The sequence below is a fragment of the Meriones unguiculatus genome, chromosome 14, assembly GCF_030254825.1.
Source record: "Meriones unguiculatus strain TT.TT164.6M chromosome 14, Bangor_MerUng_6.1, whole genome shotgun sequence".
NCBI lineage: Eukaryota > Metazoa > Chordata > Mammalia > Rodentia > Muridae > Meriones > Meriones unguiculatus.
Genome location: NC_083361.1, coordinates 44,585,403 through 44,609,083, shown reverse-complemented (window position 1 = coordinate 44,609,083; position 23,681 = coordinate 44,585,403). Strand labels below are relative to the sequence as shown.

Here is a 23,681-nt window from a genome sequence, read left to right as displayed (position 1 = left end):
CAGAGGGAGGCAGATCTCTATGGGAAAGCCTTGTCTACAGAGCAAGTTCTAGGAGAGCCAGGGTTACACAGAGAAACCCTATGTCAAAAAACCACAGAAGAGTAATAAAAAATAGATGCCAGAAGACAAAAATATTGTGACCAAAACAAAGAACTCAAAACTGACCAAATTCTATAGAAAACAGTTACAAAAACAAAACTTTTAATGTGCACAGGGCCAGGTGAGCTTCCTTGTGTTCCTTGTGCATAAGTCCTGTCCTCTTGCATACACAGAGGCTCCAGCTGGGGCTGGGGAAATGTGCTTGAATCAGCACCTTGTAAACTACCCCAAATAAATTGTTAAATAAATGAGCAATTCAGTCAGGGTCTGTTGAGCTGAAGGAACAATCTTTCAGTTGAAGAAAAGAACTGAGTAAACCACTTAGAGCAAAAAAGATTAAGAGATGAATGGCAGAAAAAGACAAAGATTTAAAACTATCAAAGAAGTCATGACAGGTAAGACAATAAAAAAAAAAGCCCAACGTATTTGTTAAACATCCTCTAGGGAGACGTAGATTAAAAGTAGAGAGCAATTTCAAATTTAATGAGAACATGAAATATCGGACTAAGTACCATCCATAACCTCAAGTTCCATCTAGAAAAGCGTCACCTACACAGAACATATGAAAGGCTAGGAGAAAGACAGATTAGCTCCAAAGCATCAAGTATACCAGTGAAAGGTTCCTCATCAACCACAGAAGGCCTAGTTTCAGTAAAACTTTTTCAAAGTGCTAATGAAAAAAGAAGATGACCTGGAACCAGGGTACAGCTGAGTGGTAAAGCACTTGCTCAGCATATATGATACTATAGGTTTGTTCCCAGAATTCAGGGTGTAGCCACCCTTTAACTTAAAAAGCTGAACCTTAATGATATCTTGAAAAGCTAAAATAAACTTTTTTTTCAGACTTTACATCTCACATGCCCTGAAGGGAAAAAAGAAAACCTTTATGAAGAAATGCGCTAAACCCGGAAGACTGGGTACATTAGCAATAATGAGAAAATCAACTGGCTACTGGAAAAAACAAAAGACTACATTTTGAGTGTGGCATCTTTAAACATTCTATTAGAGAAAAATAAAAAAAAATTACACTATTTCACCAACCCTACAGTACTTTTGTTACTGTTTTAAATCCATAAAATCAGACCATTTCCTAAAGTTAGCGCTCACATGCACAGAACCACACACACAGATATATATATACACACATAATTTAAAAAATAAAATATTTTCAAAATCAGTCTGTAGCCTACAATTATAATTGGAAATGGTCTCTTTCAGAGGCAAACAAGGTAACAGTATACCTTGGATGTAAGTGAGAGAAAGGAAGCTTAGGATCCTCCTACAGGTCTAAGAAAGGGAGACTAGGAGAAAGGCTGGGTGATCTTCATAGCCATTCTTCACTGTGAGGAAGTGAGATGTTAATAGCCAAGCTTACTGAATACAGCTTTCACAGTCCAAAAGACAGTCCAGCTAGAGCTGGTCTCTCAACTGGACTTTACCTCTCTTTACTATCTCACAGGCATTTCTCCATGCATACTCTCCCCAGATGACTGTAAGGAAGGTGATTATGGCAGAAATGACTGAATCTGTATATACTCTTACCTATATGCAATGAGTGACTTTGAGGAAAAACAAACAAGATCAAGTATTTAAAACCTTATACACATTACTCCATCACAATCTTATTTTAAAATACTCTCAATGTTTCATTACCAGTTCATCTAACAGGCTAACACCCACATTCAGTACCCACAAATATACTCATGAATTCCAGAAGCACCTATAAAGGGGCAGGAACCACAAGGAGTTAATACCTGAAGTCGGAGAAGATTCAGTGTGGCCACAGCCATGCATTCTTTCTCTTGTGGTGGGGGCCAGTCAGCAGTGCCATCCATTCCCTCACTTACTTGACGCAGGAGGAGATCCAGCTGCTCAAAAGTCATTGAGCAGATGTCCACCACAAAAGGGACACGAAGGCCAATGGACCACTCAGAACAAGATGACCATGCAAAGCTCTGTGCAAGGAAAAGAAAAAAAAAAAAAGGAACCTAACATGAAACCTATAAATTAACCTATGGTCTGTTTCACTGGAGAGACTTAACCACTCCATATCATGAAAATGCCCAAAGTTAGACTTACTCATCCCTCTACATCTCCAAATTCATGGCTGTCTAGCTTACATACTATCTACAATTTTCTCTCCTGTTTCACCATCCCACCTCATTTCCACACCTAAAAAACTAAAAAGCTTTTTCCAAACTGTTTTCTCTCACAAAATTACTAATCTATATGAATGGATGGGAGTAATCAAGCCACTTACAGTGGTCCCACAGCTCTAAGTAGAAGGCATATGAGGTGTAGATACACAACCCTCCTAAGAATGAGACTGAAATACACCATCAGTATAACGTATCTAACTAACAGTTACAGAACAGTTCACCTAGAAGTAGTTTACTGGGAGGAAAATCTACAGCATCAAATGCTTGGACACAAAAAAAGGCTAAACCCAATGATCCAGGATTCCACTTTAAATAACTTACAAGTAAGCCTAAAGCAAGATGAATTGAAAGACACTTTAAAAAAGAGGAAAAAGCAACATAGTTAACAAAAATAAGGAGCAAAAAAATTAACTATTAAATTAAACCTTTAAGGAAAGAAAAACTGAAACAAAAAAATATATACTAATTATTAGTATCTAAGAGGCACATGACCTCAAACTTTAGTCAGAGAATACTTAAAAAAAAAGTATACATTAATTGGACAATTATAACAGAATGGAACTATTACTGAAGGCCACTAACAGGGAAAACCTATCTATGAAACAGAAACCATGAATGCCTCTTTATCTGCTAAAGAAATTGAATTCCTAGTGAAATTGTATTTCTAGTTCTGTTTCTAGGTTCAGATGAATTCACAAACATTTAAAGAAGAAATAGCTCAATATATAATCTCTTTTAGAAAACACAAGGAGAGCCAGGCATGGTGGCGCACTCCTGTGATCCCAGGAACCAGGAAGGCAGAGCCAGGAAGATCTGTGAGTTTGAGACCAGCCTAGTCTACAAATTGAATCCAGGAGAGTCAAGACTACATAGAGAAATACTGTCTTAAAAAAAAAAAAAAGAAGAGAGAGAAAAAAAGAGAGAGAAGAGAGAAAAGAGAGAAAGAGAGAGAGAAAAAAGAGAGAAAGAGAGAGAGAGAAAGAAAAAGAGAAAAAAGAGAAAGAAATAAAGAGAGAAAGAAGAAAGAAAGAAAGAAAGAAAGAAAGAAAGAAAGAAAGAAAGAAAGAAAGAGAAAAGAGGAAGAAAGGAAAGAAAAAGCACAAGGAAAAGTGCCAAAATTCTTTTCATGCAGCCAGCTTTACCCTGATAGAAGTCAAGTAAGAAAACAGCAAAAAGAAAACCACATGCCAATAACCCTACAATGTGTGTATACACACACACACACACACACACACAAACACAAATAATAATATCAGCATAAGTAAAACCTATAAGTATCAAAAGGATAAACACCACAACCAATAGTTATAATAGTAATATATTAGTCAGTATTTGAAAACCAGTATTTAAAAAAAAAAAACCTACATAATCTAAAGAAAAATATTTTTGAATGAATTTTAGCATCCATTTAGAGTACTTCCCCCCCCCCAAAAAAAAAGAAGCAACCCACAGCCAACAGTGAAGAGCTAGAGGGTGGGAGTTAGAGGGTGGGAGAAAGATAGAAAGAAGAGAGGGAGAACATGCTGTCTCTACAATGTAATAGAAAATGCTAAAAAACTACATGAAGTAACGTGGTTTGAAACAACTGCAAGATAAAAGCTTGACACATAAAAATTGGTATTTCTACACACTAGCAGTAAACATCTGGAAAACAAAATTGGAGAAAACACCAAACCTAACTATGTAGTCAGTACCTGGGCAGGCCCACAGGCAATTCCAACAATATGTTTGGTGTCCAGTCCCGGCAGTGCAGTAGGTTCTGGCTTGGTCACACGCAAAGTGTCAAAGTGCTGGCACTGATCATTGCTCCCCCAGCTGTGTACCTCACTGTCTTCTGTCAGAGCAAGGCAGTGGGTGGAGCCTGCAGCCACATCAATCACCTTCTTCCCTAGAGAAAAGATGGGACCAGTTTCACCATTAAACCTATGGCTGTAGTTCCAAGGACATCATCAGCTCAGAGCTACAGAGGAACAGAAAGCATTCAATATTAACTTCTGAAAAATAACACATACCTTTAATAAGAAGCTCAATTTATTTGATTTGACTATGCTATCAAAATACATGCCATGCTTTGTCAACTATGATTTAACACTATGAACAAAACAGCTGATGAGCAAAGAAGACTCCCAGTGACCAAGGCATTAACATACTATAAAACAGAGCTGATGAACCAAGAACCGACACGCCTCACTTAAAAGTCCCATTTCCAAACCCTCTCAATAAAGAAAAAAAAAATAGAGAAAGAAAAATGAATTAATGCAAGGATCCACTAAACTAGTCCTTGAAACAAAATGCAAGCCAAATCTTGTATTTGTGAATAAACTTTCATGGGAGCACAACAGGCCTACTCCCTTAATAATTAATAAGCTAGTCCTTAAGAAGAAGGCTGCCACAGAGGAAGACAATGCAGCCACTTCTGATGAGACCTGATAGAATAGGATCAGAAGGAAGGGGAGGAGGACCTCCCCTATCAGTGGACTTGGAGAGGGACATGGGTGAAGAAGGGAGGAGGGTGGGATTGGAAGGGGAGTAGGGAGAGAGCTACAGGGGGGATACAAAGTGAATAAACTGTAATTAATAAAAAATATATATCAAAAAAAAAAGAAGAAGAAGAAGAAGAAGGATGCCTACCAGAGAGGCTTGGTGGGGCAAGCCTTTGATCCCAGCACTCAGGGAGGCAGAGGCAGGCAGATGGCTGTGAGTTCGAGGCCAACTTAGTCTACAAAGCAAGTCCAAGACCACCACGGCTACACAGAGAAACCCTGTCTCAGAAAAAAAAAAAGGGGGGGGGGAGGGGGGTGGGCTGCCTCACCCTGAACTAAATAAAATACCAAAGGGCCCAACAAACAATATATGTACTGACCTTGCCTGACTCACTGACCTTACCCTACTCTGCTTTCTTGTCAACTCATCTGTACTTCACCAGCTCCCCCTTAGGGTACAATGGAGACAACCTACAATCCCACTAGACCAAACATTATGGGGGGAAAAAGCAGAGTTTTCCCTTTATAAAGTCCATGGTTGTAATGGCTCCATCCCCAAACATGCCATTCCTAGTAAGAGTGCCTGAGACAATGTGGGGATCTCTCAGAGATGGTCCACACTCTGCTACAGTGAGCAGGACACTACAGAGGACCCTGCACTCATACCCACACTCTGACTTCCCTTTCCCCCCCCAATCTCCAATGCACATTGGACAGTTCTGTAAACTAAGCATGTATGCCTTACCACCAAAGGACAAGGTCATCTCAGACAAACTTGGAAGGATTCAAGCCTACTTTCCACTGGGACCCCACAACACAAGTCTCAGAGTAAATAAAAGGTAAATTTGATGAAAATAATTTTAGGCCATTATTTAAAATAGATAAACCACTTTCCATTACTGATAGCTATCAATGCATTAGTAAGTTTCTAATGACATTCCATTCACTGGATATAAGCTAAGAAAATAAATCTGAAGATTTCTAAAGAACAGATCCATAAGGACTTAATTTTACTCCTGTAATCACCTTGCAAACCTTCCAAGAGCTTGGGATAACGGACATGTTCTTCTGTTCCATGTCCAAGCCTCTGATTGTCACCTTTTCCCCATGAATAAACTTGGCCATCTTTTGTCAAAGCAATAGAAAACTGACTTCCACAGCGAACTTTGATGACATCTAAATCTTGAAGTTTTTCAATCAGTTTTGGGGTTTTGCAGCCATCACTTCCACCTCTACCCAACTTCCCATAGTCACCATCTCCCCAAGACCACACTTGGCCTAGAAAATACAAATAGCAAACACATGTAAGTAAAAATCATTGCACATTTCAATAGAAGTTTTAAATGACTGAAAATGATATAATCCATAAAAGAGAAAAATCAATCTTACCTAAATATAGTTAATACTACACAGGTTATTTACTAAATGTAATCTCACTTATATTGCAGATTGATATATTAGCAATTGAAAACAAGAACTAGAGATATGGCATTAAGTTTAGAATACTTAATGTTCTTGAGAGGATTCAGTTTTCCATTCTGCACTCACAGCCATTCTTAATTCCAGTTCTAGAGGACTGGCACCTCTCTTCTGCCTTCTTCAGGCACCACAGATGCACACAATGCACAGTCATACTTACAGGAAAAGCACTGATACTCACACAATAAAAATAAATATTATTTTAAAAGTAAAAACTGGGTTTTCTTTTTATTTTGATTAAATGGGAAAACAAAGTTCTGACTCTTATTTTTGGGGATAAACCCAGAACAAAATTACACTGCTCCAGAAGACATATGCACTGAGGTATGTAGCAATGCTGCAGTTTGCTGGCCACTCTGCAGTTTGTCTGCACACTGCTGTCCCCACCACACTATAGTGCTTCCCAATGTCATGTATCAATGCAGTGTAATTTAATTAAATATGTCATAAAAGGATACAGTACAATTACAAAAGTGGTCTTTAAAACTGAGCTGAGTAACTTGCAAAACTTTAGCATAAGTAAATTAGAAGAGAAAAAAAATGCTCAGTTACACACTAGTGAAAGTGTAAGAAAGTGTAAACTGTACTTCACCAGCTCCCCCTTAGGGTACAATGGAGACAACCTACAATCCCACTAGACCAAACATTATGGGGGGAAAAAGCAGAAATGAAAAAATCAGAATGAAAACCACAAGCTGCTTACAAATAATTCTATTCTCATTCTACTTTCAACTGTCCAAACCAAAGATCAATGAACTTTTTCTTAAATATGGTATTTTTACTTAGCCTTTGTGGATGATATAGGCTGTAATAATGACCCAACTATGCGACTGTCACTGGAAAACAGCTGGAAACCACACAATATGGAAGCATTCCAATACAATGCTAGTTGTCACGCTAGGCTAATCCCTGTAAATAATACACTATTAGCAGTTCAGTGAAAAAAAACTTAGTGTGCACACATATCTCAGAATATATGTATAATAGTTTACTGTTTACACGTGAACCAATGTTTTCAGCAAGCCTATCACCCAAGACCAGACTGCACTGGGCAGGCAGAATGCTTCTACTGCACCAGTCACCTCAGAACATAATCATGCAGCAAGAATGCTTCTCTGTTAGAGTTGCACAAGTGTAAGGTGAGCGATATCTCTAACCTTGTTCACAGCCACAAACATCATCACGATGTTTCCTAATAGCAATTTTACAAAGAATACTGTAGTGAGAATTATGGAATTTTGGTTTCTTTAAAAAAACACAAAAATATTATGAATATGTTTTTTTGTTTTAATCCCAGGTATAGGATTAGGGGGCTGCTTTGCAGCAGCAATCTATGATTTGCCTCATGCTCTAGCAGAAGCATGGTTTTGCCAGCTGCAGATAATATCTGCAACTGTGTGGCATTTGTATTCTGGGGACTTTTCAGAAGGTATATAAATGCTGGAGGTCTGATAGGTAGGCAGTTGGGTGGTTACTGGTTGCTCCTGGATATGTTTTGTTATGAAGTTGTATGTACAAAAGAAAAGAAGATGGAGGAGGAGGAAGAAGAAAAAGAAGAGGGAGGAGAAAAAGAAGGAAAAGAAGGAAGAGGGAGGAGGAGGAAGATGAAAGAATGAAGGAGAAGAAAGAGGAGGAGGAGGAGGAGGAGAAGAAAAAATAGATATCCTGTATCCTAATAAAAGAAGATAAACTTGCCCCAAGGAGCATGAAGCCCCTAATCAGTAGTAGTCCAACAAGACTGTTGCCCCCTTTCCTCTCTATCCTTTCATCTCTCGCATCTCCTGTTAGGGGGTTACAAGGGAAGAAGAAGAAAAAGAGTGGAAGAAAGAAGAACCCATAAAGTAAGTAAATCCAGTTATAGAATATCAAGGACAAAACCCAAGCAAAGCTTGCATGACATAGCCAGGAATTTTAACTCCTTTGCTGTCATCCCAGCTACTCAGGAAGCTGAGGAAGACAGGATCTCACAAGCTCAAGGCCCACTGGACAAATTAGCAAAGCTCTGTCACAAAACGAAACAATACAAAACCATACCACCTTACTTAATAGTTCTACAAACTATGACTCATTCAATAGTGGACATTTAAAAATAATGAAGGGACTTTTCGGGTGACTACTTTCTCTGGCCTCAAAAAGCAGCACAAACACAATGATCCTAAAAATGTACATTCTATCAACAGTGGGCTCTACATAGATACAGCAGTGCTGAAAAGATTTTATCTTACACTAAAGACATTCTCAGAAGTCAATTCTCAACATGCCATTCAAACTCTGTGGAAGAAAACAGACTAAGAAATTGCCCAGTTAATGCATGGACCTACAAGGTACAGATGTAAGACCAACATAATGCAGAGAGAGAAATGTATTGTACAAAATGGATGCATTTCTGCCCATCAAACTTGAATCACTACATAAGAAACAGAGAGAGAGAGAAAGAAAGAGAGAAAGGAAAGAAAGAGCAGGAGGAAGGAAGGAAGGAAGGAAGGAAGGAAGGAAGGAAGGAAGGAAGGAAGGAAGGAAGGAAGGAAGAAAGGAAGAAAGGAAGAAAGGAAAGAAGGAAGGAAGGACAGACTAGGCATGGTGACAAGCACCTGTAATCCCAGCACTATGGAGTCCAAGCCAAAAGAAAAATGAGTTCACGGACAATAAATGCTACTTCACAAGATACCATCTCACTAATAAAATTATATAACTAAATATATAACTACAGCTAGTAAGGAAGAGATTTCAACAGTAGAGTACTTAGATATTGGATGCAAGATTCCCAATACTACAAAAAAAAGTATGCAATCTCTCTAACAAACACAAGAGAAAGCTGAAATTAAAAAGCAAGCCATTTCACATCAGATTATAAAGTATACAATGACTATGAAAGATTGGCTGTAATGAGGCAACAGAGGTTAAATGCTGGAGGATATATTAAAAGTAGACAATTCAGAATGTCAACTATCTACTTCGCTATATTTTTTAGCCAAAAAAAATTAAATAACCACCAGAAAGGTGGTAGCCCACAGACAGCCATCTGCTTTCAAGAACCCAAATCCTAGGAAATTTCTGGGGTTCTTCACTGAAGCCACTGAGACCCTCACTGTGGTAATTTGAATGAGAAATGTCCCCTACAATCTTGGGCATTTTAACACCTGGTTTCCAGCTGTTGTCACTGTCTTGGGGAGGCTTAAGAGTAGACTACTGGAGGAAGCCTGACCCTGGGCAGGGTTTGAGAGTAAATAGCTTCACCCACTTCCTGCTCTGTGCTTGAGTTTAAGATGTGATCTTTCAAGCTCCTCATCCAGCTGCCCTGCCTGCCTCCTGCTATGCCTTCCAGCCAGGATGGACTTAAATCCTCTGGAAACATAACTAAAAAGAAACTCTTCCTCCTACAAGTTGCCTTGGTTATGGTGTTTTATCACAGCAACAAAAAGGTAACCAATTTCACCAACCTAAAGGAAGATGGCAGGGAGGGCAGCAGTTGTATGAGGTTCATACATATCCAAAAGTCACTCATCCAGGCAACAGCCACCAGTATACCAAAGACACTGCCCAGGGAAGAACAAGCTCTACATACCATTCTCAGTCACTGCCAGGGTTTGAGCATCCCCACTCCCACACGCAACATCGATGACCTTTAGTCCTTTAAGTCCAGCCACCAGCATTGGAATGGCCTCATCTTCACTGGAGCCTTGAAACAGATACAACTGTCATTCTCAATGCCTCTCAGAAGAAGCAACCTCCTCCTACCCCATGACTAAACTCATGTACAGCAGACATACCATGGCCCAAGCGGCCGTAGTTTCCACGGCCCCAGGTGTACAGCTCCCCCTCAGCAGTGATGGCTGCACTGTATGTGCTCCCACATGCTATGTGCACCACATGCTTCCCAGCCTGCTTTCCTGAGAAAGCCGAAATCACTTTGGGCTCTTCCAGAGGCCTGTGGAAGGAAGGCAACAAACAACATCTTAGGCATTTCAGAGTTACAAAAGCAAATAGGTGATACAAGACTTTTTGCCTTTCTATCTCAAACACCAAACATCACCGTGGCTAAATTGAATCCAAGAAGAGTATCTATTAAAGACTTATACAATGAAGCATCTCTACTGTCCCCAAGCACAGTCAGTCAGCAACAAACTAATGAACTGCTAACACACCCTACAACATGGCTATTCTGCAAAATATTAAGTGAAAGTCAGAAATAAATTCCTATATAACTGACTATAACCAGTTCTAGAAATGGCAAAATAATATGAACAGAGGTCAAGACAAAGGCTGGCAGGAGCTAGAGGGGGAAATCAAATAACCACAAGAATACAAAGACAAGCCTGGGAGCAATAGTAACACATTCTCTCTTGATTCTGATGGTTCACGGCATGAATTTGCCAAAACCTACCCAATACTAAATCTGACGTGTATGTGGGGGGAGGGATGGGAAGGAAGAGAGAAACACAGACAGAAGGGGGCAAAGCACTGATCTTTTTCCTTCCCTGAACTCCTAGGGCAAGGAAGGTTATTCATTTGAATGATCTCTGCTAATCCTAACTTCCCCAATAAATATTTATATTTATTTATATTTGCATTTACTATATCACTAATTTACTATATTACCTTATAGGTGTACTATAAACACCGCAAAGGAAACAAACTGAATCCATCCTACTGCCTGCTGTCCTGTACGCTGGTGCCTTTGGAGTCCCATGCCAATCCCAACCTCCAGTCTGAGAAAAACAACCATTCCAAAATCCTTTCTTTTTCACAAGTTTTAGCTCATTTTTCTCCATTTTTTTACATTGAAGGTTTAGGGGTATTTCTGAACTATAAAATAATGTACCATACATATCACTACTTTTCTTACAGACTGAGATTCTTCCAAGAGAATATTCTAAGTAGTGATGTTTCCATCTCCACCCTCATGGTATAAACAGACCTCCACCTTCCAGTCCCTTCTCTACCTCATAGAGAGTCAGAGTTGAGATGTTTCTCACTTGACCTGCCTTCTCTGATCTCATGAAGTAAGCTTTCCCCAGAAACAGCACATCTACCTAGTGCCCAGATCTTCCCACCAGGCTCCACATGCAACAGCACAATATAAAATGGTTCCATTACTCTGTGGGAACTGGCAGATCTCTCAATTTTTACCCTGAGCATATAAAATATCCATTTTCTGTTTTATTTTTATTCCTTCATAACCAAAAGCTTCAACCCAGTATGGTAAGATAGATTTTTATGCTTATAAAAACAGTATCATGGTTCCTATTGGCAAGTGACATGATAGAGAGTGAACAACAGTACAATATATGGGAGGTTTCATATTTAGAAAATATGAAGGGTACAACTGGTAGCCATTGCTAATGCTGGCAAACACAGCACCTTATACTTGTGGCAAAGTTCCTAAGGAGTCAGTCATTAAGAATGAATACTTAGGGCTGGAGAGATAGCTCAGTGGTTAAAAGCACTATCTGCTCCTCCAAAGGACCCAAGTTCAATTCCCAGCACCCACATTGCAGCTCACAACTGTCTGTAATGCCGATTCCAAGGGATCTGACACCTTCACACTAATGCACATAAAATAAAATTAAATAAATTGTAGGAAAAAAAAAGAATGAACACTTGCTAGACATAATAGTCCACACCTTTAATCCCAGCAGAGGCAGGTGAGCTCCAGGACAGCCAGAAATACATAGTGAGACCATCTCTCAAGAGGAAAGAGAGAGAGCGAAAGACAGAATGAAAGACACATGATGTTATATCTCTCTCCTTATATAAGATCTGCAGTAGACAGATGGAAACCACCCCTGACTTTTCCAGTCTGTTGTAAATACGGACAACCAGGGAGCATATCAGTTTCTGAAATGGCAATACATACACAGTGTCCCCATGGCCAAGCCTTCCGCCATCCCCACAGCCCCAGGAGTACACCTCCCCTGTGGCAGCCAGAGCCAGGTAGTGATGACCATCAGAATGGGCAGCAATTTTCACAATGTTTCTGGAGGCAAGACCTTGCACCAGTTGTGGAGCCTAGAAAGGTTAAATCAAGAAGAACATTAGTCAGCCATAGTAGAGAACAATGAAAATAGGATGACTCTCCCATTCACAGTCTCTCTAAGAAAACATACTCAAATGGACAGACTAAGAATCATCAGGGCTTCTGACCTGTTCTCATTTCCAGCCCCTAGAACATTAAGAATTCTTCAGGTGATCCATGGAATGACAAGTGCTAGTGTGGAAACCCTAGCACGGGCAGACAGTATCACACAGACACACAGCCCAAGTACTTTCCTTACATGAGAGCATGCATGTCCCAATGTGCCACCATCCTCATCAGACCCCATTCTTTTTTTGTTAACTGTCTTACACATGAAAAACTGGTTTATAAAAAGCAATCATGACTAAAAATGGGAATTACTTAATGAAGTTCTTCATTTCAACTCAAAACCCAGCTAGGCACAGTAGCACACCCCTGTGATCCCAGCACTCTGTGAGGCAGAGGCAGGTAGATATCTGTGAGTTCAAGACCAGCCTGGTCTACAAAGTAAGACCAGGACAGCCAAGGCTACTCAGAGAAACCTTGCCCCAGAAACACCCCCCCCAAAAAAATAACTCAAAACCGTGATGATTCTAATTATCACAACAAAGATAATTTAACATGACTAATAATACACAATGAACAAACATCAATGACTGAAAACACTATTCCATTAGGCATCTTTGAGCAGAGACCCCACCACTGAGGGAGGCACACAGACACGCTGCACTCAGCACCTACCAGCATGTCACTGTTGTAAGCCTGTGTGTACACACGGCCGTTGCGGGACAGGATCAAGAAACGTTTTTCTGCACAGGCAACCTGAATTACTCCCAGACTGGCAAGGCCTTCACACTGGATCGGACCAATCACATTGGAATAGTATTTCCATCCTATTAACCCCCAACCTATAACCTCCTGCAATGATCCCTGGAAGAAAACAACACATGTAAAAGTTTTCTTTAGAGTAAAAGAATGCCCAAGACTAATACTGAGATAAGCTAAAACCAAAACAAGTTGAGAGACTGATTGAAAACATCAAATAACTCAGAATATTTCACATTACCTCAGTTAAATGGTAAGTTCCTGGGTTATTTGTCCATAGTATTTCATTTTAAGAGTACCATTCAAGGGCTGGAGAGATGGCTCAAAGGTTAAGAACACCAGCTATTCTTCTAAAGGTACTGAGTTCAATGCCCAGCAACCACATGGTGGCTCATAACCATCTATAGTGAGACCTAATGCCCTCATCTAGCATGTAGGTGTGCATGCAGACAGAACATTGTAGACATAATAAATATACATTTTATATATATATGAGTACCATTCAAAAGCTAGCCCTTCAACATATTTTTCAATGTTCAAACCACATTGGGTTATTTTTGTGTCAAAACTAACAGAAAACAAAAGCCCAAGCATAAGGCTGGGAACAAATGCTTTCATTGGTGGAAGTAATGGGAATGAAGCTGTTTGGGAACAACCTGAAGATACTAGCCCATCTAGGGCTACCTACTAGGGTTACCTACTAGCAAAGACACATATGCATGCATGCTCAGAGATAAACTCTGGAACTTGTACCACATCAGCCACCATAGTATTATTTGGGTAACAAAATTCTGTCAATAACTTGGGAGTCTGTTAAAAGGAAACTTAGTAAGAAAAAAATGTATTGGTAGAAATGGAAGCCCATGCCACTCATCACAGCACGCAAGAGACAAGGATAGGCATACCCTGTGAATTCAAGGCCAGCCTTATAAACGTGTCAAATTCCAGCCAGCCAAGGCTACATAGTGAGACGCTGTCTCAAAATAACAGTAGTAATAACAACTGTAGGAGGGAGTGGTTGAGGAGGAGGAAAGAAAAATAAGTCTAACAGGTAGAACTCAATATACAACATATTTATTAAAACACCTTTTAAGGGCTAGAGAGATGGCTCAGAGGTTAAGAGCAGTGGCTGTTCTTCCAAAAGTCCTGATTTTAAGAACCAGCAACCTCAGAAAAGACCCCGTACCCAGATTTTTTGGTCTGTTGCTCTCCTTGTGGAGTTCCTATCCTCTTCAGGTCTTACTATTTCCCCCTTCTTTCATAAGATTCCCTGCACTCTGCCCAAAGTTTGGCTGTAAGTCTCAGCATCTGCTTTGATACCCTGCAGGGTAGAGCCTTTCAGAGGCCCTCTGTGGTAGGCTCCTGTCCTGTTCCCTGTTTTCTCTCTATTTTGATGTCCATTCTCTTTGCCTTTCTGAATGAGGATTGAGCATCTTAGCCAGAGTCCTCCTTCTTGAGTAGTTTTTTTAGGTGTACAGATTTTAGTATGTTTATCCTATATTACATATCTAATATCCACTTATGAGTGAGTATACACCCTGTGTGTCTTTTTGCTTCTGGGATACCTCACTCAGAATGATCTTTTCCAGTTTCCACCATTTGCCTGCATGGAGAAAACCTAGAACCCCTGCACATGGCAGTTCAGTGTCCAAGTGGGTTCCATAGTAATGGGAACAGGGACTGCCTCTGACATAAACTGATTGGCCTGCTCTTTGATCACCTTCCCCTGAGGGGGAAGCAGCCTTACCAGGTCACAGAGGAAGACAATATAGCCACTCCTGATGAGACCTGATAGACTAGGATCAGAAGGAAAGAGAGGAAGACCTCTCCTACCAGTGGACTTGGGGAGGGGCATGGGTGAAGAAGGGAGAGGGAGGGTGGGATTGGGAGAGGAGGAGGGAGGGAGCTACAGGGGAGATACAAAGTGAATAAACTGTAATTAATAAAAATAAAAAAATAAAATAAAATAAAGAACCAGCAACCACATGGTGGTTCATTATCCATCTACAGTGAAATCTGGTGCCCTCTTCTGGCGTGCAGACACACATGCAGGCAGAATATCCCATAAATAATAATAAAATCTTTAGAAAACAGCTTTCAAAGCTGGGCATGGTAGTATAAGCCTTTAATCCCAGCACTCAAGGAAGTAGACGCAGGTGAATCTCTGTGAGATCAAGGACAGCCTGGTCTACAAAGCCAGTAACGGACAGCCAAAGCTACACAGAGAATCCCTGTCTCCCAACAAAAAACAAAAGAAGAAACTAAGACAGTGGTAAAGCACTTCCCAGCACTTCCCAGCACATTCACGGTCTGAGAGACTTCCACCATTGTATGAGAAAAAGTCCTATTCTGGCACATACCTTATGAGATGTTGGAGAGCTACACAGAGGAGGCATACAGGGGGTAGCCAGACGGTCTAAGTGAGCCATGACAACAACTGCAGTTTGTCTTAAGTCAATGGCAAGTTCATTATCTTGTGGAAGAGTGAGGTACCTTAGGAAACTCTCATTGGGGCTCAGAGGGCCAGATAAAAGCTACAATAAGAGAGAAAAATAAACATACTCAGAAACAATGAAAGAAAAATAACACCATCACTATTTACATTTCTAATCACTATTTACATTTCGGTATTTAGTTATGAATTTCCTATATATCTTATTTTAGCCTTCAAATTACAATGTTGATCATAAAACTACATTATACATTTTCACACTTCTACACCTGGCATATAAAGATCCATAATATTGACTGTACAGGGTATTTATTTTTTGTACTACACATGTACAGACTCAATATAGACCGTTAATATAGCCAAACCACCCATAGGAAGACTGCCCTCAAACCTTAATAAGAAGACTGGAAAAATAGCTCAGTCAATACAATGCTTACCATGAGGACCCTAGTTCAATTCCCAGAACACTTGTAAAAATAACACAGTACTGTGCACGTGTAATCCCTGAACAAGGAAGGATGAGATAGGTTGTCTGAACTACCTGAGGAATGCTAGGCAAGTGAGAAACCATGTCTCAAAAAAAAAAAAATAAGGTGGGTGGCTCCTGAGGAATAAAACCCCAAACTGACCTTTGCCCTCTCTACAAGGGAAAAATGGAGACAGACACACACACACACACACACACACACACACACACACACGTACTTTTTTTCAAAGCACAGGAATACAGAGCAAGCTCTCTGAATCTAACACAGTACTTCAACAGCCTTTGGAAGCTAGAAACAAACCACAACAAAATCCTTCATTTTGATACGAATATTGCCCACTTTAGAGGGGGATTTTGTTTTATTTTCTGGTTGTTATAGTCCCAAAAATTGGACTTAGAGCTTTAAGTTTGTTAGGCAAGCTCTCTAAGAGTCTTCAACAACCCTCACCCCCCCCCCCATTTGAAATTTCAAGACACGGTCTTATTAGGTTACCTGGGCTAGTATTAAATCTTTGGTTCTTCTGCCTCAGCCGCCTAAGTAACTAAGATTACAGGTCTGTACACCTCTGTCTACTCTACTAAAGCCTTATTTTATTTACAATTAACATCATATTTCTAATTCTTGTAAGAGTCTTATTATCACTTAGGAGTGTTAACCATAAATTAGGCCAAAGTAATAATGAAACATGTAACTCTTTACAAAGAGATTAAAAAAAAACAGTCCTGAGGTTTCAGAGTATTTGTTTATATTACCCAAAACAGCCTAACACAGCATTCACTCCCCAAAACAGTCAAGCAGCTGCTGGGGACACTCACACACGAAACCAGATACACAGATATCGCCACAGCTGACTCAACAAAGTCTGCAAAGCCAACATGGCAGGCCGTACACAGGTCTCTCTAAAAGGTCAGTGGATCCATGCCAAACCATACTCCTCTTTCTAAGTACAAATCTAAAAGCTGCCATACGAAAAAACCTTTATAGTACATATGACGCTCTACCATGTCAACAGAGTGCATGTGACCTTCCATACCCTATCCCCATCTCACTTGCTGCTATCACCAGTAAACAAATACACCCAAAAGACATCAATCAGCTCCCATGGATGTAGACACTCTGGTTTACCTATAATAAAATTATTTCTTTGATATTATGAGATATTATGATAATTATTTCTTTGATATTATGAGATATTATGAGGATAGCCAGGTGTGGTGGTGCATGCCTTTATTCCCAGCACTCGGGGAGGCAGAGGCAGGCAGATCTCTGTGAGTTCGAGGTCAGACTGGTGTACAAAGAGAGTCCAGGCCAGCCAAGGCTAAACCCTGTCTCCAAAGGGGTAGGGGGGAAGACAGGGTCACTTATATACAAAACCCCAGCTGATACTCACATGCATGTCACTCTCTGCATGTGGCATGTCCTTACTGCAGATGATGCTCTGGAACCTCTGCAGCAGAGGCAAAAGAGGGGCACTGGTACCTTGGGCAGAACGCTCATTGTCAGTTTCCTGTGCCCCACTGTCCCACAGCTGAAGCAGCAACAGGATGGCAGACAACATTTGGCTGAAAAGAAATTTATCCTCTAGTAAAATCAAATTAATGCTTGTCACACCACATCCAAACTAAAGAAACACACAAATAATTAAAATTACAGGAGGACAATGATGAAAAGATGCTAAAATAATGTCATAGAAATAATTCTTGGCAATTAAATCAATGAATCAATGCCAAGAATTTAGCGAAAGACAATTGTCATTTATTGATAAGCATAAAATAGCTAAGACATTCTTGTAGTGCTTTCTACATGAAATTTCTAGGATCTTAAGTCAACAAATTAAGATTACTTATTTCAGCGAAACCAGTTACTTAGGGAAAAACATCTTTAAAAGAACTTCTAGATGACTAAATAAATTAGCCTAAAACAGAAATAAAGACAACAAAACAGACTGGCACAGATACATACACAGGAGGCCAAAGATAACCCCTGCCTGGTGTCACAAGGCCCAGGAGGGCAAAACAAGCCTGAGAAAACCCCTACCTGGTGCCACACAGCCTAGACAGGCAGAACATGCCTGAGACGACCACTGCCTGGCAACATGAGGCATGGGCAGGTCATAGCATTCCTGAAATAACACCAGACATCTAGAAGTCCTAGGTGCCACAAAGATGAGCAAGTGGTGGAAGCCAAAGAGAAGCAGATGGTGTATGCACAATGAAGAAAGGCAGAACTGGAGACTCGAGGTTAGTAAGGAACAGTTTGATGTAGAGTGGTGATGCCACCTGAGGCTATGGTGAGGTCCTGGCCCATGCTCCCAACTGAGGGTCCTCTCTGGGTCCATGGCTCTGCAGTAGCAGGAGTCTGTTACCATCAAATGCACATCCCTGGTCTGAGCTGTTGCTTGGGGCTATTTTGATGTCTGAGAGCTGTACAGAGCTGGTCCTGCCTCTCAGAAGCTGTAGCATTTGGGTGAGCTGGCTCCGTCCCTTACCTGAACTGCTAGAGAGCTGACCCCGATGGCATGGGTGAAGAAGAGCTGTCAGGATGGCCCACTTAGCTACCACCCAGGTCCAGATCCAGGACTTTGACTTGGCCCACCCCAACATCTACCGCATCTATGAACTGCTGGAGTGTATGAAGGGACTGATCCTACAGATCCAAAGCTGCAGGTTCTCCATGACACCAGGCAACAACAGCATATCTGACAGGAGTCCCAGTGAGGATCCAGTACTAATAGCACAGCACAAGCCAGAAGCCTTGAACTAGAACAATGACTCACTGCAATGATCATCATCTGCGAGAAAAGCTGTTTGGACAAGAGGGTGTAAGATGTGATACACCTGCAGGGACAGGGAGTGGGATTGAGGTACATGATGTGAAAGTTACAAAGAACCAATAAAAAAAGGTTTTTAATGGAATAAACACAGGACCCTGGGAGTAAGGTCTACAGCCACAGACAATTAAGAGAAATTCTACAACACAGCAGGTTTGCAGACACACCACCATCTCTGGAGGTGACATGAGCTTCACACCACTCACCTAAGTGTGCCTCTCTGAACAGCCAATTCCAGCAGGATGGCCAAAGCCAAGTGCTGATCCTGTAGAGGAACCCCTCCAGGTCCCTTAGTCCCTGGTGCTCCATGAACATCCCTGAAAAGACAGCAACAGGAAGGCTAGGCAACATCAGAGAAAATTTAAAATCATACCAACAGGCTGATTATATTCAATCTCCCATGTTTAAAAAGACAAGCACACACACACATACATATATACACGCACACACAGAGGAAACAAGGAAAGAATGGGGGAGGGAGAAAAAGTGAGGAAGAGAGCAAGTTAAAGATATTTATTAAGGGGGGAGGGGCTTTTTCAGTGCATGGGATCAAATTTTAAGCCATGGACACACTGGGTGTTAGGCTCTATCACTGAACTCTACTTCCCAGCCACTAAAGATGCTTTAAAAAAAAAAAAAAAAAAAGACTATACTTTCAAGGGGGGGAAAAGCATGAATGTAGATTTTTTTTTTAAAGGACCCTGTGTTTCTAAAGCATAAAACTAGTTGCATCATTACACAAAAATGAGTAGAAAGGTCTCCAATGGCTTAGCTCAGTTGGTAGGGTCCTTTGACTAGCATGCCCCGCACTGTATAACCTTGGACAGGGTTACACACTTATTATCCTAGTACTTGAGGTACTCGGCAGAAGGATCAAAAAGAGTTCAAGGTCATCTGTAGTTACACAGTAGTTTGAGGCCAGCCTGAGTTTTATGACAGCCTGTCTTAAGACAAGAAGGGAGGGAGGGAAGAGGAAATGTCGGGTAAGTGGGTATGGGTGTGTTTAGGTAATTTTCCAATTTAAACAAAACAGAGTATCAACTTTCCCATAAAAACTAGAGAATTAATGTTTAAAGCCACCAGATAATCTAAAGACACGTCTACGTATATTTATATTTCAAATCAAAGAAATATTTTAACTTTGTTACTCAGTAATAAATAACAAATTTCCTAAATTACCTAAAATTCAGAAGAGAAGACATTATAACTGACAATGAAATTTTTTAAATTCCAAGACTATTTTCAGCACCTTAGCTTTAAAATTCTATGGCAAAGCTTTCATCAGCACTCCCAGAAGCCACTCCCTGTGGCTCATGTACAGGCTACCAAAGGCATCCCTGCTGAGAGTAAAAAGTAATGACTTCTGCCAAGGAGACTCGTGAGCACACTAACTTTCCTTCTGTGTGCTAAATTTTACTAATAATACTAAATATTGTATTATTTTCTTTAAATTAAAAACAATATAACTACAGATTCGTATTCAAGCCAAGAACAGAAGCACGTATACACACACACACACACACACACACACAACACACACACACACACACACACACACTTATAGTCTCAATTGTCAAGGATCTCAGGATCACTTATGGTCAGGAGTTCCGGACTATAGTATGCTATGCCAACTGGGTGCCCACACTAATTTTAGCATAGCAACTTCCTAGGAGCAGGGGACCACCAGGTTGTCTAGGACTACCAGGTTGTGTAAGGAGGGGTGCAGCTGCCCAGCACAAGTCAGAAATGGGGCAAATCAAAATCCCATTTTGATCGCAATCATATACAAAAAAATTAAAAAGTATAGCTTTATGCTATAGTTTGGATCATAAATGTCTACCAAACATTCATGTAATTGCTGGATAGTCCCAAATCCAAGGCACTATGGAGACAGAGCCAATTACAAAGGTTAAACATGACTCATGCAGGTACACTCATGAAGGAAATGCTACAACTCTGGTATCTTCTCTTTCTCTCTTTGTTTACTGACTGCCATAAACTGAACAGTGAATTGTGCTGACACAGGTCCAAAGCAACAGAGCCAAGTAACCACAGAATGGAGTCTTTGAAACCATCAGGGAACACCGTCCCTCCTTTCAGTTGGTTGTCCAAGGTTTTTGTTACAGCAGTAGGAAACTAACAAACAGGTCCAAACTTGTTTTTTCTTTAGTGAGAAGGATCAAAACAAGTTGTACATGCTCAGCAGCTGCTCTACTACTGAGCTACGTCCCCACCACCAGTCAGAACATTTTGTTTGATTAGCCATGTCTCATACACTATCTACCAGGACTTCAAGGCAAGCACCATCAATCTCTGTAACAGTGGCTCTTTATTATCACCAAGAGCCTGATTGATGGACAGATGGATGAATCATCAAGTACCCACACACACACCTCACACACAAAACAAATAAAATGTACAAAAATATTTTAATGTGAATAGCAAGATCTTGAAACTATGCTGAATATACAGTAGTAAAACATAGTCATCAAGTTCCCTAAATGGACTGACATGAGAAAGAGGCTCAAGCACACTACAGCTATTCCACAGAAATGCAAGAAAAGCACGAACTCACCCAGTCACAACAGACCTGAGGAACCTCGTTGCTCTCTCTACCACCTCTAGCCACACAGAGGATACTGTGCTCTCATCAAAGAGAGAGGCTTCAGGAAGAGCACGAAGGGCATCCAGGGACTCCTGCAGGAGCTCACTGCAGAGATCTGCATCCTCCCCTGAGCGACACACAGTAAGTCAGAGGAGGCTGCCCACCCACAGGCACTGCTCAATTCCAGTCACTCCCTCTGAGCCTCCAACCCCTCAGGTGAATAGATACACATGCAGGTCTTCATTCAACAGGCCAAATTCTAACACACCTGTTGAAATTCCAGTCCACCTTGATGCCTCTCACATAAGCAATAAAGATTGGGTATCTCCTACCTGAAATGTGGAGGGTCAAAAGTGACTCTGTCTCTGTGTATGTGTGTGTGCACATGTGTGTGTCACCTTGAGAAGGAAACTCAGGTCTCATTTCACTTCATTTCATGTACATATTTCGCACAGAGCCTGGAGGAAATGTCATGCAGTATCTTTAGTGTGGCTGCATTCTGGCAGCAACCTATCACATGAGGGATTTTCCACTTGTGATATCACGGGTCAAAAGATTTCAGATTTTGAAGTATGTCAGATTACATACTTTCAGATTTTAAGTGCTCAACTGATAACTTATTACTAACTCCTTACCATGGTGAAGGAGGTGAGGTGCAGAATGTAATACATGAACACTTTCTTAAAAACATAAATCTGAAAAAGACCCTGTAGCTGCTTCTCTTAAAAGAGAAAGACCTTAAGATAAAGAGAACAAAGACTATTCACCCCTGAGACATGAGAAAATGACTCTGGGACCTGGTAGGTTAGCTGGTAGATGACCAACCAGGAACTTGCTGTGGCAGAATTCTCAGGGATCCCAACACCCCTGATCTATGAAGGAAACGGAATAGCATGCTGCACACATACCTGAACGCCAGGCTCTGCGCAAGAAGGCAAAAGCAAAGGAGAGCGCTGCCCGGGATCCAACTCTGGCAAGTCCTTCTACCCCTCTGCCTGTAGGACGCGCACTGCAAAGAAACACAGCAAGCATAATAATTGGTCAGTTAGAGGAACATGAAAATAATCAAGTAAGAACGTGAACCAGAGTATGGCCTATTGTCTTCTTTAGCTAGCAGGATCTTTAGGGGTTCTAGGTTCAATTTGTTCAACTTTGTAAAGGAAAAGTTTCTCTGTGAGGACATGAATACTGCAGGGAAAGATCTGTGCACTTATCTGCAAGGGCCTGAACAGTATAGTACTGCTGTGTGAACATCAGTGAGGGCCTGAATAGTTCCAAGGAACATGTGCAGAGGAAGCTGTGTGCAATCTGTGACTATGTGGGGCAAAGACCAATGTGCTGCTTTCAGAGGAGGCACTGGATGCCAGGAACACAGGAATATGTTTCTGAATGAGAAACACATACAAAATACAGTCTAAAGCTGAGTACATATGTTAAATCTGATCAGAACAGTTTGGAGGACTATTACCAACATTTTACTTTTAACAAACTGTTCCAGTATAACCATGAAACTGACTCTCCTCAGACAGTCAGAATCTTGGCCCCAAGAAGGAATCTATAGCCCTCAGCCAGTATAAGAACCACTCTCAAAATGAAAGTCTCTTTTTTTCTTACTGTTATTGGTGCATGCATGCGCGCACACACACAAATAAACACAACCTACTGTAAGTCCAAAAAGTTGTTTTAATTTTAGAAATTCCTTCACTTAATGAAAGATATTCCAATTAACTCACCAATGCTTAAGTCAACAGAGCATTCAAGATACTTCTGTATCTTATGTTGAAAAGACCAACATACAAGTGTGCTTAAGGTCTCTTAGCATCAACACTCACATATTCAGAGTTCTCAGACCAGTGACCATCATTGTGGGGTGTTGCCTATGTGATCAGGAAATGAAAAACTGTGTCCCAACTTAATGTAGTGAGATGTAAAGTGAAACTTTGTGTCTGGCTTTGAGTGAAATATTTCAGCAAAGCTTTTGCTACGTTTGGGTTAATCAGCAGAGACTGAGAAATTGTTCTGAGACTGAACCTTGAAGAAATGTCTCACTGAAAAGTCTATACTTGGTACTACGTGAGAGCTTGCAGCTGCACAAACCTTGGTCCTATTTTGGGAAATGATTAAATAAAAGTAACTGGAGTGAGCTGGCTGGGTTTCAGTCTTTCACAAAGAGGCTGAGCCCCTCTGCTCCATCAGGAAATGAAGGTTTAGCATCTTGGTGAGCTAATCTCTCTACTGTAGCACC

The 23,681-nt window shown here is 40.7% G+C and overlaps 1 protein-coding gene across 5 annotated transcripts in view; it reads right to left on the bottom strand.

Annotated features, from left to right (window-relative positions):
• The window catches only part of Herc2 (HECT and RLD domain containing E3 ubiquitin protein ligase 2), a 180,137-nt gene that overhangs the window by 125,617 nt on the left and 30,839 nt on the right, over nucleotides 1-23,681 (bottom strand). For all 5 annotated transcript variants that reach the window (XR_009585525.1, XM_060367233.1, XM_060367235.1 and 2 more), the window contains 12 exons: nucleotides 22,345-22,445; nucleotides 21,407-21,563; nucleotides 19,038-19,148; nucleotides 17,392-17,563; nucleotides 15,422-15,595; nucleotides 12,978-13,166; nucleotides 12,078-12,229; nucleotides 9,991-10,148; nucleotides 9,786-9,899; nucleotides 5,768-6,019; nucleotides 3,953-4,146; nucleotides 1,854-2,054 (listed from right to left, as the gene is read on the bottom strand). Coding sequence is in view for 4 of the 5 variants with exons in the window: in XM_060367233.1 (XP_060223216.1) it covers nucleotides 1,854-2,054; nucleotides 3,953-4,146; nucleotides 5,768-6,019; nucleotides 9,786-9,899; nucleotides 9,991-10,148; nucleotides 12,078-12,229; nucleotides 12,978-13,166; nucleotides 15,422-15,595; nucleotides 17,392-17,563; nucleotides 19,038-19,148; nucleotides 21,407-21,563; nucleotides 22,345-22,445 (1,975 nt within the window). In the remaining variant the exon portion in view is untranslated. The remainder of the gene's footprint in view (nucleotides 1-1,853; nucleotides 2,055-3,952; nucleotides 4,147-5,767; nucleotides 6,020-9,785; nucleotides 9,900-9,990; nucleotides 10,149-12,077; nucleotides 12,230-12,977; nucleotides 13,167-15,421; nucleotides 15,596-17,391; nucleotides 17,564-19,037; nucleotides 19,149-21,406; nucleotides 21,564-22,344; nucleotides 22,446-23,681) is intronic.